Consider the following 14,524-nt stretch of genomic DNA (forward strand, 5'->3'; position numbering starts at 1 on the left):
CCTAATTAAATTCTTATTGAAACTTAAGAGAATGAAAAATTAAATCAAATCACATCTCACATCAAAAAATCGAATCCAATCACATAACAGGACACATACTTGCACTTCCTTGAGTCACCCGCAACTTCTTTTGTTGCTTTTGCATGGGCCAACACAAGAGCTGTAATCAAAGATTTACAAAGATAATAATGCTTGTTTTATATATTTATCATTATGACTGTAGTTTCAGTTGTGTAAAACAGCCGAACAAGTTGTCTAATATTTTGACTGCGGGTGGAGCTATTTATTATTGAATCGCATTGGGTGAACCAGGCGGAACGGCAAACAATGAATTCATAAGTCAAAAAAAAAAAAAGTCTTCATGGCTGTGTTCATTTATAGTTGCCACTTGCTTTGGTGTTGCAGCCTTTGGGAAAAAGTGTGTACGTGATGAAATAATGAAATAACAGGTCAAGACATAGATTGCACAGGTGTGGATTATAGTTCACTAATTATGTGACTTCAGGGTTCTGAAATAACAACTGCCAACCCGCCAGATAAAATTCAGTTTGCTGGGTGTTAATATAAACTTACCAGCCGGTTTGGCCGGCGATGTGTGAGGCATTGTGTCAGTCACATATACTTTGTGCTGGGCATCCAGTCTCGAGAATCGATTGGAGCCGGGACTATTTGAAAAAATATAAGAGTTACTGGGATTGAATGGCTGGACTGTGAAAAGACAAGTAAATACGTCAATGGCAGTGAATGAGTTAAAAGACGCAATAGCAAAATTTTGCCATTTAAAAAAAATATGTACATGTATTGGCCATTTTGCTTTATTCGCCACGGGTCATATTATACGGGATATTTGCAAAGAAATAGATGGATTTTTAAAAACGTTTAATTACCTTAAACACCAGTAAACGATGACAAAAACGGCTAGTTACACAGTAGCCTCTCAGAATAGAACAGCATCGCCTTCATTACACACTTTCTCAGTCTCTCTTGTTGTCGCACGCGGCAAATTTGCAGACTAGCTTGTGCAGTCCTTTTCATCGTGTAGCAGTCCAAGCCTTTTGAAGACAGGTGATGACAGTGGATTTTCTGACACTTGCTCCACACTATCAGGATCCACTGGCAAAACTCAACAAAAGTTGCTTTTGTATACGTTTTATTCTTCACTCTTTGTTTTGATAAAAGATTTTGTCATCCAAGCCTCTCACTGAACTGCGCAAATTACTGCGAATATTCCGTACGAAGTCGAACTCGGACAGTTCCATTGGTCCAATGTGATGCATTAGGTTTTTTTCATTGGTCAGATGTGACGATCTGTAAAGCACGGGAGTTAAAATTCATAAATAAAACACATCACATTTAAAGGCAGGTTCAAAGAGTGACAAAAATGGAGCGGTATATATTCTGGATATTTCTCATTATACTTCAAAACGTAGGCTACATTTGTACTCCAGGGCATACTGCCCAATTCAGATTTGTTGTTAAAGCCGATCTTTTTATGTAGTCATTTGTCAAAAACGGGTGTTATTTCTAATGTGAACAGAATATATAGTTGTCCTTGTAATATGCCAATGTCCTACTAGTGAGGACAAAGAGCATAGCCTACGAGTACATGGATCTTATGCTGGATACCAAAGATATTGAATAATTGCTAAAAAATATGTTATGGTTGACTTCCCCTTTAAAGTTTGAGCATTTATTCCGTACCCTTGATATCTGGGTTAATACAATACAATACAACTTTATTTAAATAGCGCATTTCATAACAGCTACAGCGGTAACAAAGCCCTTTACATAACAATAACAAAATAGCAATAATATACAAGTGAAAGCAGTAAATTAAAACAAAAATTACTATATACAATAGATACCAGAAAAGAGCCGAAAATCTCAGGTCAGGATCAGAAGCCAGCGAATAGAAATGTGTCTTAAACCGGGTTTTAAAAGTGGACAGAGAGGGGGCTTGCCTAACATCCAATGGGAGCTCATTCCAAAGTAAGGGACCAGCAGTCGAAAAGCTTGGTCTCCGGCACTTTGAGCAGCACCTGGTCCACAAACCTGAGGCTCCGGGATGGTGCGTAGCAGTGGAGGAGCTCGCAGAGGCACGCCAGGGTGAGGCCATTTAAAGATTTGTAAACAAATAGAAACATCTTAAAATGAACCCTAAAATACACTAGGAGCCAGTGAAGGGAGGCCAGAATTGGGGCTGTGTGCTGCGTCTTCCGAGCTCCAGTCAGGAGGTAGGCAGCAGCATTTTGGACCAACTGGAGACGCTTGAGAGAGGACTGTGTGACTACAGTAGTCAAGCCGAGATGTAACAAAGGCATGGATTACTGTTTCTAAGTGCTGATGAGAAAGGCGGGGCTTTGCCTTAGCCAATCGTCTAAGATGAAAGAAGCTGGACCTAAGAACAGCGCTGATTTGCCGGTCCAATTTAAGATCGTTGTCCAATTTAAAACCCAAGTTCGAGACTGTTGGCTTTAGATATAAAGCCAGGGGGCCCAGGTCAACAGGTTGAGATGTAGAAGAGCCACTGGGACCAAACACCATAATAAGGTTGCACTAGTACTACGGTTCTCCCATGGTGGTACGCAAAAAGATCCCAGGGAAGCACAAGCCCAAGTGTCTCACTAAAACGTCTCATGAAATGCAAAAAGACTCACTTTGCAGTGCAACAATGCAATACACTTGGTATTGTTGTCAGTCTTCTTTTTAAAATTATACTAGATATTTTAAGATGATTTTTATGGGGTGGGGGTCATCTTTTATTTAAAATTAAATTAACAGAAGTATTATCATCCCAGTGGAGGACACTTTATGTTGATAATTATTTTTATGTGGACTGTGCCCAGATATGTATTTACAATTAAGCTAAATGTTTTTTCTTTCTTTGTTTCTTTCTTTTTTAGTTATGTATATTTTCCATATATTTCTACAGATACAACTACAACAAATGGAGTTCCAAAGTTGAAGAAACCAGACACTGATGGCACAGCACTGTTTTTTTTTTGTTTTTGATTGTTTTTTCAGGGGGGAGGGGGCGGAGTGTGCTGGTTAGGGGGTACTTGGCTGAAAAATTATTTCACAGGGCTTACATCACTGAAAGAAGGAGGAGAACCACTGCACTAGTCTGCCCAAAATGGCACTAGTGGTGGAAACACTTTATTAGACAAAGACGCTCTACTAGTGCCCCCTAGTCGTTTTACTAATACGCTGAATTACAAGTGAGGACAAAAAGCGTTCTAGTATAGCACACATGGACCTAGGCTCATATGCTCAAATGTCTTTCTGCGGCTACTACCACTTACGGCACAGCAGTGGTGTTAACAGGATGCCAGGTGTGGGTGGGCATTAGTCTTACCTGGAGGGGCAAATAAGTGCTACAATGGGTCCAATAGCTCCAAATCCAGCATAGGGCTACTGCACCTTAAAAAGGTGTTTTGTTTTCTCCTTAATTTAAATAACCGTTGTTGTTATTTGGGCTAAACAAATAAAAGTTTATTTGATTTGGAGTTTTTTTTACTTCCCATTCATCAGAACTACATCCAGTTCTCTTTGGGTGGGCAGAGTGTGTCCGTGGGTGGCACTGCCCCCAAGCAAACCCCCCCTCTTCCCTTCTGGTAACGCCCCTGCGGCACAGGTTTATTCAGCAAATGCTGAGCAAAGCATACTGGCTTTTCTTCCAACGGCACGTAAACGCAGCAGGAGTCACAGCAGTATTACTGCGTGTGGCAGGCAGGCCGGCACGTTGCGTGGTGACTCACAGCTGAGTCAGAGCGTCGTGTCCCCGCCTACACAGTGGTGGTGGCCAGTAACGCACCAACGGCAGCCGCCACGGCAGTGAGCTGTCACGCCGTACATCCACCCAACCCCCCAGTCTGACTGTGTGCGGTTTCGGGGGACGCCACGGCGACTTGGGGGTACTTGTGTATGAGGTTATAGTTTAGCCTTAGACAAACACTGTGTGTGCGCGCGCACATACAGTAGTTTGACCGATTGCACGATAAATACGAATTTATTACTTCACTTGCTACACTACTTCATCGCGTCATATAAGGACTATGCAGTAGCTACTCAAGTTACACATGAAGAACTACCCATTACACTTTCAGTAAGTGAAATAAATTATGGCGTTTGGAGCAAACAGCTTTCATCCTCTCTCTAGTTATTTGTAACTTTTCTGTCTCTTAATGATATTGTCTTCAGACATTTGCATGATGATCCACCTGCATCAACAGCAGCTATAAGCCAGAGAGGGTGAAAAATCTTTGATTTGTACTGACCTCTATTGGCAATCAGATTGAACTGCAATAATACAATAAAGCACTAACGACGGTTTTGATTGACTGATTGATTGATTTTTCTTTATTTTGAACATGTAAGTTGAAAAAAGTAAAAGTAATAAACACATTAAGATGGAAATAAAAATATACATTAAGAAACATACAAAATATTAATAGATATACATATATACAGGCCCATACACTAACATACATATGGTACAAATACAGTACACACGCACACACAAAATCCAGGAACAAATCATTATCAAGCAATTTACAGGGAATGTTTCAGGAAAAAGAAGGGGGCTATAAATTATGAGATGTGGCAAATTTTTGGATCCTAAAATGCAGAACAGCAGCAACAAAAAATAGTCTACGTGTTGTGTTGAGGCCAAAGCCATCTTTAATATAAAACAAAAATGCTTCAGTGCTTTTTTGTGGAATCTTGTGGCCAAGAAGCTATGGTGAAGTGAGGCAAGGAGCTTCATTTAGTTGGGCCACACCCTTGTCTAATAGAAAAAAAGTGCTTTCCACCCTGTTAGTTTGCTGTTTTTCAAAATCCTACAGCTCCCATGATGCTACATTCAGGAAGTGCAATCACACTTTTAGCAGGAGAAAGAAAGGTAAGAACCTAAAAAACAAAAACAAAATTGAACAAAAAAATGATAGAATAAAACAATAAAAAATCTAAAATTAAGCAAATAAAATAATAAAAATGAATTTAAAAAAAAGAAAGGTAAGCACCAACTTCATCTCTGCCTCCCCTCCCCCCACGTTTTGTGATGTCAACTTTTATGTCCTATTCTTAAATTTCCACATTGTTATACGTTAAATGCAATTGTATATATTTGTTAAGAAATGGCTCCAGCACTAAGTGCAGCAGGGATGCAGTGTTGCTACAGAGAGAGGCGAGATGCTGATCCGACAAGAAGAGAAGAGTATCTCAGGAGAGAGGGAGAATTGGCAGAAATACAGGGAGACTTGGGGAAAGAAAGAATTGGAGACAGTGAGACATGTTCAAAAACATGTAGGAAGGTTACCCCACGTCAGAGAACCTGGCCTTCAAGTATGGGCCTAAATTGAGCATTCTGCCAACATATCTGGTATGTTATATGTTCCCAGAGATAACACAGCAGTTTTATGTATGAATCTGTGTCTAATAGGTTCCACTATAGTGGAGTCCCTTTAACGAATTCACTCTTTGTGAATTATTGTACTTAACGTTAATGTGTTTGATAAAAACAGTGTTGAAACTCACAGTCGTTTTAGATAATGTCACCTTTCCACCGTGTTAGTCACTTTAAAAAGTAACATACCAACTTCATTAAATATTTTGTTTTTACGTTAATTTGCAAATCTTGATTAGATTAACAGCATTCGTGTGTTTGTTTTTTTTTTAACAAATTTGCTATTATTTACACTTTTGCATGAATTATTTACAAAACTGTGATGGTATACTAAACAATGAATACACGCTTTACTTAAAAATTCTCATTTCACTGTTATTCGAAAAAGAAAACAAACTTATATCATGGAATAAGGGACACATAAGGTCTTAATTAAAAACAAAAAAACAAAAAAACTATAAGTTTAAAATATTTACATAATTGCAGTGCATGTTAATATGTCCTTATAGGTGGAACTCACTCACAATCCATGTCTGAACAATCCACCCATAATTAAAATCATTTAAATGCTTAAACTCTATCAATAAAAGCTTCTGAAGGTTTTTTTTTCTTGGAGCCTTTTTTTTTAGAAATATTCAGGCCCACCCTGACATTTCCAGGCCCACCCATTAGCCACGCTCTGGCTCCGCCACTGGCCCTGCCATGTCTTTTTTAATATAGTTTATCAGGTTGTGTGTTTGGGTGCGTGCGTGTGCGTGTACTGTATGAGCGCAGGCGCGCGTGTATGAAAAGTGCTGTATAAATAAAAATTGATTGATTGAATGTGAAGCATTTAAGTTACCCGATATAAACAATAATAATAAAAACGTGAAAAAAATGGTTGTTTATTGTTTTGTTCTTCCCCTTATGTACTTTTAAAGTCCATGAGATGTGTGCCCTGAACAATGAGTTTATAGTAGCGTCACCATGGACAGTTCCATTTTTTTATCTTGCCTTAACATTACGTTTACAAATGTCTGAGCTCATGTTTTTGTGTGTGGAATGGGTCTATTCAAATAGCGTTACTGTTTTCAACACTAGATGAACGAGGGCCAACACTTTTTGTAAGTTAACATTGAATCCTCGTGCATGGAATGGTTCGCTCCACCTGTAGCCACGTTGTTTAAAGCTGCAGCAATCTCTTCTAAGTACCTCACTTTGAGCACCGACTCACGGCAAAGATGAACTACAGAGACCGCTACACTTCGTCCTCATACCGAAAGATTTTCGGGGATTCTTCCAGATTCTCCGCCTCCTCTTCCTCCTCCTCCCGTATGAGCAGCTCCGTGCCTCGGGTCTCCCCGGGGCTCCGCTCCATAGCCGTGTCCCGAAACAGCACCTCTTCCGTGGGCATGTACAGACGGCTGGGCCAACCCCCGGCCTCCTTCTCTCTTGTGGCCACGGACTCCCTCGACTTGACCCAGACTGCAGTGGTCAACAACGAACTCAAAGTAATTCGAACCAACGAGAAAGAGCAGCTGCAGGTATGTGCTGTCGTTGAAAAACCTGCAAAATGTACGAGTTGTTTTTAACTGTGGACTCAATCACAAATAGTGGCGGCAAAAGCATTCACATGCTGTCCTTAGGTAAAAGTATAAAAATATAAAAAGCGTTTTGTTTTGTTTTTTTATTAAAAGAATTGTAAAAGTACTGATTCAACTCCTGTACTTAAGTAAACGTAAAAGAAATGCTCTGAAATGTACAAAAGTATTTTTTTGACTGTCAATGACACCAACATACAATACTGTAACCAATTTGACACAATGAAAAAACTGCACAATAGTTCCCATCCGAGATTAATTTGCATCATGCAATGAGAAGGAAATTCCCTGCACACACAATCATTAAAGAAGCATGTTTCCATAGCTTCGCTAACATGTAGAGTTACTTACAAAACATGCTAAATTTCACTTAGTTAATAAATATTACAAAATATATTCATATATTACATATATTATTATTATTATTATTATATTATGAAAACCTGAGCACAAAAAAAATTATATATATTAAAATTTACTTACATCTCTCTTGCAAAAAAATTTTTGACAGTGTTAACTGATAACTGAAAAAAATGCACTTTAAGCATATGTGTTATTTCAGATTTGATGAGGATTTTCTGAATGCCAGAATCGGGTTGTTATTAGACTGACACCAGAAACAATGCATTTTCTACGAATCTTTCAAGTAGCGACAATCATCAAAAAAATAACTCAAATAAGGCCATGGATGGGGAATATCTTGCCTCTCCAAATCATTTGTCATCATTGTTAATACTGCCTGGTTCACGTTCCTCCATCTCTGCTGTCCCCAATTTTCTCTGTCTTGTAAGAGCCCAAGCCCTCAAGTGCAGTTCATGCCATCTGCCTTTCTCTTATGTCTCTTTTACATTGTGTCATAATACGCGGAGGTTGAAGAAAATAAAGAGCCTATTTGTTATCTCTTTGTGATCATCTGTTGTCAGATGTGGGGAGTAAAAGTAAAAAGTGAACATCAACAACAGAGAACAAACATGTCCAATAAAGAAAGTATCAGACTATAAAATGCACTTATTTGCCGCAACATAAGATACTTCCACACTCTAATCAAGTGTTCCCCTTCTTTTATTTAGCCAACACACATATTTTACATTGAAAAGTCTTAACAGCACACCACCAACAAAACGCCGGTATATATTAATACAATGATGATCTCATCTCAATTTATTCATACATTTACTTACTCAGTGTGAAATCTGAGCCTAATTAGTTTAAAAACATATCTATTATTCTGTTGTATGAATGGCAACAGGTGGATTGACAGGTTAATTGGACCTTCTGCTGAAAATCATTTGCATATTCTGCCCATCACATCAGGCACAAACAAACAAATATGTACAAACAAATATCCAAGGTTTTTGTGAGAGGTAATTCTGAAATAACGTCCCTGACCGCCCCTCATATTTTCTTGCTTCAGTCTTTCACCATCATCTGCAATCGAACCGCTAGCAGGGCTGCTGCAATTGTACCTGAAAATTCAAGATAATTGTCTAACTCTTTAAAAAAATCCCCTATGCACAGTAGCAAATTCCCATTTTAGGCAGTCTTTTAACATAATTACTAAAATGACGCGAAATCAAATAAAATACATGTAGTAACTATTCGGAAGCTTGCAAGCATCTTAAATAGGTTAAGGTTAATGTCGAACAATGCAAAAGACCAGCGGCTGGTACCAATGAGGCATTTTTCTTGTACAGGGTCTGAACGATCGCTTCGCCATGTTCATTGATAAAGTCAGACACCTGGAGCAGCAGAATAAAGTGCTGGAGGCTGAGCTGGTGACGCTGCGGCAGAGGCAGAGTGAACCGTCGCGGGCCGCTCATCTCTACCAGCAGGAGATGAGGGACATGCGGGCCCAGTTGGAGGACCTGAACAGGGACAAGAACCGCATCCTGATTGAGAGGAATAACATTGAAGATGAGCTGCAGGTATGAAAGGAACCATGACTGTATCATCAAATGATAAGAAGGAAGGAGTATGAAAGTCATGCTGTAGTACAAAATGAAAGTCATAACAAAGGCAATACAATCAAAATACAATGGGGACATTTTTTTTTTTTTAGAAATATATTTTTTAGAAAGACCTATAGACTGAAATCATCCCTTTTTGTTGTTTCCTTTACCCGATCCAACAAAATTTATTTTATAGCAAATTATTACCGGTTACTATATAGTATGTTTGTACCTAAAGAAAAATGTTCCATTTTGAACAAAATTCATTTAATTTTAATATTGTGGTTGTAGTCTGCAAAGTTGTAGCTCACAAGAGATGTGTCAAATAGTGTTGTTACGTCAATTAGTTATATAACCCAATCAAAAATTAGGAACAGCACTCAGTATGATATAGTACGGTTGTATAGAAAGCTCCATACAAATTCATACTAACTACCAACAAATAAAAAGAAAGACAAATACATGCCACAAATGTTCATTCAGTTTCAAAGGTGGGAAATTCAGTTCCAGGATGTAAAAACCCTGCCACCGTTTATCTTGAGCCACAGGTGCTTCTGATCGACTGAGTTCGTTTATCTGCCAGTTGAGTAGAAGCACCTGTGGCTAAAGCCAAACTGCAAAATCCACCGGTTTTTAGCCATCTCAGGGGGCGGCCATTTTGTCACTTCTATCTACTGAAAATGACATCACAGTTGCCCATGGCTCAGGTAACAACCAATCACGGCTCACCTGTTTTCTGAAGCTGAGCCATGATTGGTCGTTATTTGACCACTGAGCAATTGTGATGTCATTTTCAGTAGACAGTGACAAAATGGCTGCCCCCTAAGATGGACAAAAACAGATGGATTAACTCTTATTCCACAAACGCAATATTAATCAGAATGTTGTGTTTCCACTAAATGGGGCTGCATAGAACATATTCTTGTAATGATTTTTTGTTGTTGTTGATTCCGCTTTTACGACTGGACATCTAAATTCATTATATACCGTATCACATTTGTCTTTTTTTTCATGTGTAACTACTTGCTTTATTTTAGAAACTCGCTGTAAAATATGAGGAGGAGTTGACTGTGCGTGAAGAGACAGAACAAACCTTGCGGTCCTTCCGAAAGGACGTGGATGACGCGGCATCCGTTCGTCTGGATCTGGAGCGCCGAGTGGAATCGCTGATGGATGAAATCTCCTTCTTGAACAAAGTCCACGATGAGGAAATCCAGGAGCTGAGCAGCCTGATGGAGGCGCAGCAGGTGTCCGTGGAAATGGAACTCTCCAAACCCGACCTCACCTCAGCTCTGAAAGAGATTCGCAACCAGTATGAGTCCATTGCCTCCAAAAACCTGCAGTCGGCAGAGGAGTGGTACAAGGGCAAGTTCGCCAGCCTTAGCGAACAGGCCACCAGGAGCAACGAGGCCATGCGAGCCAGCAGGGAGGAGATGAACGAGTTCCGGAGGCAGCTGCAGGCCAAGACTCTGGAGATCGAGACACTGAGGGGTGCCAATGAGTCTCTGGATAGGCAGGTCACGGAGATGGAGGATGCTCACAATGCTGAAGTCACAGCATTGCAGGTATGCAATGAGCCCGATGAGCTATGCAATGCAGACAACTCCCGTTAATTGAGCGAAATGCGTTCCAGACCCACCCGCTTTAAACACTTCCCAAAACACACTTTGAAAAGTCTTCCTTAGTGTCTGTTCACACTCTCTCTTGGGTGACTTAAGCATGTTAAACACAAATACCAGCGAGCCATTACCAGTGTCACTTGAACCAGACCGCGCAGCAGCACAGCAGTGAAGGTTGCGGGTGTCTCCAACTAAGAGGATTGAGCAGTTCAAACTCATCAATTATGTCACAGCTTGAGTTCCATTAGCTAAGAGCAGCCTTCAAGGTGGCCTCAGCCTGTCAATGTCATGGCCAAGTTGAAAAGTAACTAGCCTCAGAAATACAGACGATAAACTGCGCATGCTCACCTTTTTGAGATTAGCACCTAATGTTTGATCCCGGGTCCAAATTGCTCTTGTTGTCTTCCAACATATTCAAAATACATCATGTATTCACATTTGTAAGATAAACAGAGTACTGTATTTAAGATATGTCCCAGTAATGTGTAAGGAGAATGCCAATGACGTTGTAATTGACATTCTGTTGACGGTTATTAATTTTACCAATGAAAATCATTAGCCATTTATACTCTGACATCTGTTTCTTGTTACCTCCCCAGGACAGCATAACAAACTACAAATAAAACTGCTTTAGTGTGAAAGACACTTGGCCTTAGACAGCGAAAGTTCTTAGTGAGCTGATCCTGTGTATCTAGATTAACCCGGACTGCTGCTAAATTGGATACAGGAAAGCCATCTGTTTTGACGGGCTATTTAGGGAAGCTCAAACTAAGTCATCCTCAAAGGTTATGCTTGTCTTTTAAAAGACAAAAGTAACTCTTCAACTGTGCGACCTTTCAGTGAGTGTCTTTTCATCATAATGCTTGACCTCTTCCAACAGGACACGATTGGCCAACTGGATACTGAGCTGAGAAACCTCAAAGGAGAGATGGCCCAGCACCTGAGAGAATATCAGGACCTGCTCAATGTCAAAATGGCATTGGACATCGAGATAGCTGCATACAGGTGGGCAGACATGAAGTGGTATGAAAACGGCAAATGACTAAAGTGACATAAGCACTATTGTAGCTAACTACTGTATGTTACTAAAAAATACAAACAAAGACTGACAGATAAATGAGCCTAAGCCGTGACCAGAAGGTCTGAATCAAGACAATGTTGGGGTCCTGCCGGAGTCACTTTGTGTTCCGTAAAAATTCCACGTACTAAAATGCCCCACAAACAAACAACAAAGTCAACTTCTTCTGTTAGTAATCGCAAGAACGTAAACAGGAAGTTGTGTCTGTTGTAAAGACTAGCGAGTGATGAGCGAATGAAGCGGCACAAATAATTAAATAAAGCAAAAACGGCATTTAGTGATAACTTGAATAATTATCTCGAAAACCTAGTACCATTTCAAATCTAATCATGGTATATTGGAAAATGTTTTCATCACAACAGGTGAGAGTCCTCCTCCGCCTCTGTGTATGGAAATGCTAATCTTACTTGGTAATCACTTTTATTAAAGGCATTGTGATAAATATTGCGTTTGTGGAATAAGAGTTAATCCACCCGTTTTTAGCCATCTCTGGGGGCGGCCATTTAGTCATTTCTGTCAGCTGAAAATGACATCACAACTGCTCAGGGCTCAGGTAACGACCAATCACGGCTGACCTGTTTTCTGAAGCGGAGCCGGGACAAAAGTGGCAAAATGGCCGCCCCTTCAGATGGCTACCAATGGGTGGATTTTGTCGCTTAACTCATATTCCACAAACACAATATTAATCAGAATGCCGTGATTCAACTTGTGGGCCTGCTGGAAACATATTCTTGAAAAAAAAAATGTGTTTGGGTTGATTTCCCCTTTAAGTTTAGAGTAGACAAAAACATGTTGGAGGCTAAAAAGGCACCTCACTAGTTTGATAGTTTAGTGGCAGATAGCGCCGTTGTATGTGCATGCGCGGTGACCCACGCGACAGATGTATGACTGGATGCCCTGTACATCAATCAAGTGACAAATACATTTCATAACAGATGATGATGATAGGCTAACATCTACTTGTTTTTGTTGTTGATTTGTAACTCATTCACTGCTGTTGACGGGCAGCTAGCATATATACAGTATCAATGGTATAAAACTGGGAGGGCTGGCCATGAACATGTTAATGCTATTGGATCGACCTATACACTCCCATCGATGTAATGGGCACCCCAAGCCTACATCCTAAAGCAACAGAAGCCTACATACGAAAGCTTTAATAGCTCTATTGAACTAATCAGAGGATGGAAAATTCAGATGTCACTTGAAGCCAGCTGGGGTGTTGAAAAAAAAAAAAAAAGGAAATAGGGACAATGAATTTCATACTGTTACTTTAATGTACGTGTCCTGTCGTCCTACAGCTAGCATATATACAGTATCAATGGTATAAAACTGGGAGGGCTGGCCATGAACATGTTAATGCTATTGGATCGACCTATACACTCCCATCGATGTAATGGGCACCCCAAGCCTACATCCTAAAGCAACAGAAGCCTACATACGAAAGCTTTAATAGCTCTATTGAACTAATCAGAGGATGGAAAATTCAGATGTCACTTGAAGCCAGCTGGGGTGTTGAAAAAAAAAAAAAAAGGAAATAGGGACAATGAATTTCATACTGTTACTTTAATGTACGTGTCCTGTCGTCCTACAAGGAAGCTGCTGGAAGGCGAAGAGACTCACTTTAATTCAGGGATGTCGTTCGGAGCCGCCAGTTACAGCTACCAGGCCCGAGCCCCAGCCGGCTCCTCCAGAAGCAGCCAGCGAGACAAAGACGGAGCCAAGAAGGAAAGTCTCAAGGAGGAGGAGAAGGACGAAGCAGACATCAATTCCAACAACTGAAGTCGTGCATGCAGGCAGGACGGGAGACAAATAGCCTGTACTGTATTTCCCAGATTGTAGTCAGCACTGTATATGCACAGAAAAGGCAGCCATCACGTTTTATGTAATATAATGTTTCTGGAGTGATGACAATTTTAATTTTGAACATTATACTCTCAAAACACCAACCAAATTATATATGAATGCTTTCTTTCCATAGTGCATAAGTCTGAAACATGTTGAACATTTTTGGACTCTAAACATTTCTCAAATGGAAGCTTGTATCAAGATATAAATTAGGTGACACTAACCTCTATAGGCCATTGTATGTTACAATTGATTAGCCAGTAATAATGTGCTAGAATTCTGGTGATTTCTGTGACCGAGTGTTATGACCAACTTAAATCTCACTAGTACACATAAATCTGCTTTTGTTTGCTTATCACTTAAATCAGTGTTTCTCAACCTTTATTGAGCCAAGGCACATATTTCACATCAGAAAAAAAATCTCACAGCACACCATTTCGCAAAACAATTCACAGTAAGTGGCTATACGAGGTCATTATGTACCTTCTGTCATCTAGTATAAGAACATTTTGTTTTGCTTTTTCCTTTACATCGTTGGCATAAATAAACAAAACAGTTTCATTGGGAAATATATTTTTTAGGTTAAAATAATTGACATTGGATAATTTCCCGTGGCGCACTTGATTATCTCTCACGGCACACTGGTTGAGAATGACTGACTTAATTTACCAGACTAGTGCTTTTTCTTGAATATTAATTAACCAGATTGTGTATGACCATCGCTGCACTTTCGGTTAACATTGCTCTTGATGTCAGGAAATATTTGCTAGAAGTGGTTGTGAAAATAATCGAAATTACTGGTAATTATGCTCTGAATGTACACCAGACCTAGATGACTGCATTTCCCTTAGCTTTAGACCTAAATGTCAACCCCTGCTCACTGTGTGATTCATTGGCACTGACTTATCAAAAGAATTAAAAGATCAACCAAGTCCTGTCCTCTCATGTGACTCAAAGCACAATTGCAAGCTCTCTGCCCGCCTTAGCCCACTGTTACATTATAATACACAACAAATTTTCTGAAATTGGCAGCTCAATGATTTACT

The 14,524-nt window shown here is 39.8% G+C and overlaps 1 protein-coding gene across 1 annotated transcript; it reads left to right on the top strand.

Moving 5' to 3' along the window:
* The first annotated feature begins 6,586 nt into the window (after nt 1–6,586).
* LOC147139505 (alpha-internexin-like) lies at nt 6,587–14,410 on the top strand. The gene is made up of 5 exons (XM_086044737.1): nt 6,587–6,927; nt 8,679–8,909; nt 9,971–10,498; nt 11,433–11,557; nt 13,226–14,410. The coding sequence occupies exons 1-5, from the start codon at nt 6,625–6,627 to the stop codon at nt 13,410–13,412; spliced, it is 1,374 nt and encodes a 457-aa protein (XP_085900863.1). The 5' UTR covers nt 6,587–6,624; the 3' UTR covers nt 13,413–14,410.
* Nucleotides 14,411–14,524: the final 114 nt, after the last annotated feature.

This window comes from Filicampus tigris, chromosome 11 (genome assembly GCF_054856515.1).
Source record: "Filicampus tigris isolate MCC_2025a chromosome 11, RoL_Ftig_1.0, whole genome shotgun sequence".
Classification (NCBI taxonomy): Eukaryota; Metazoa; Chordata; class Actinopteri; order Syngnathiformes; family Syngnathidae; genus Filicampus; species Filicampus tigris.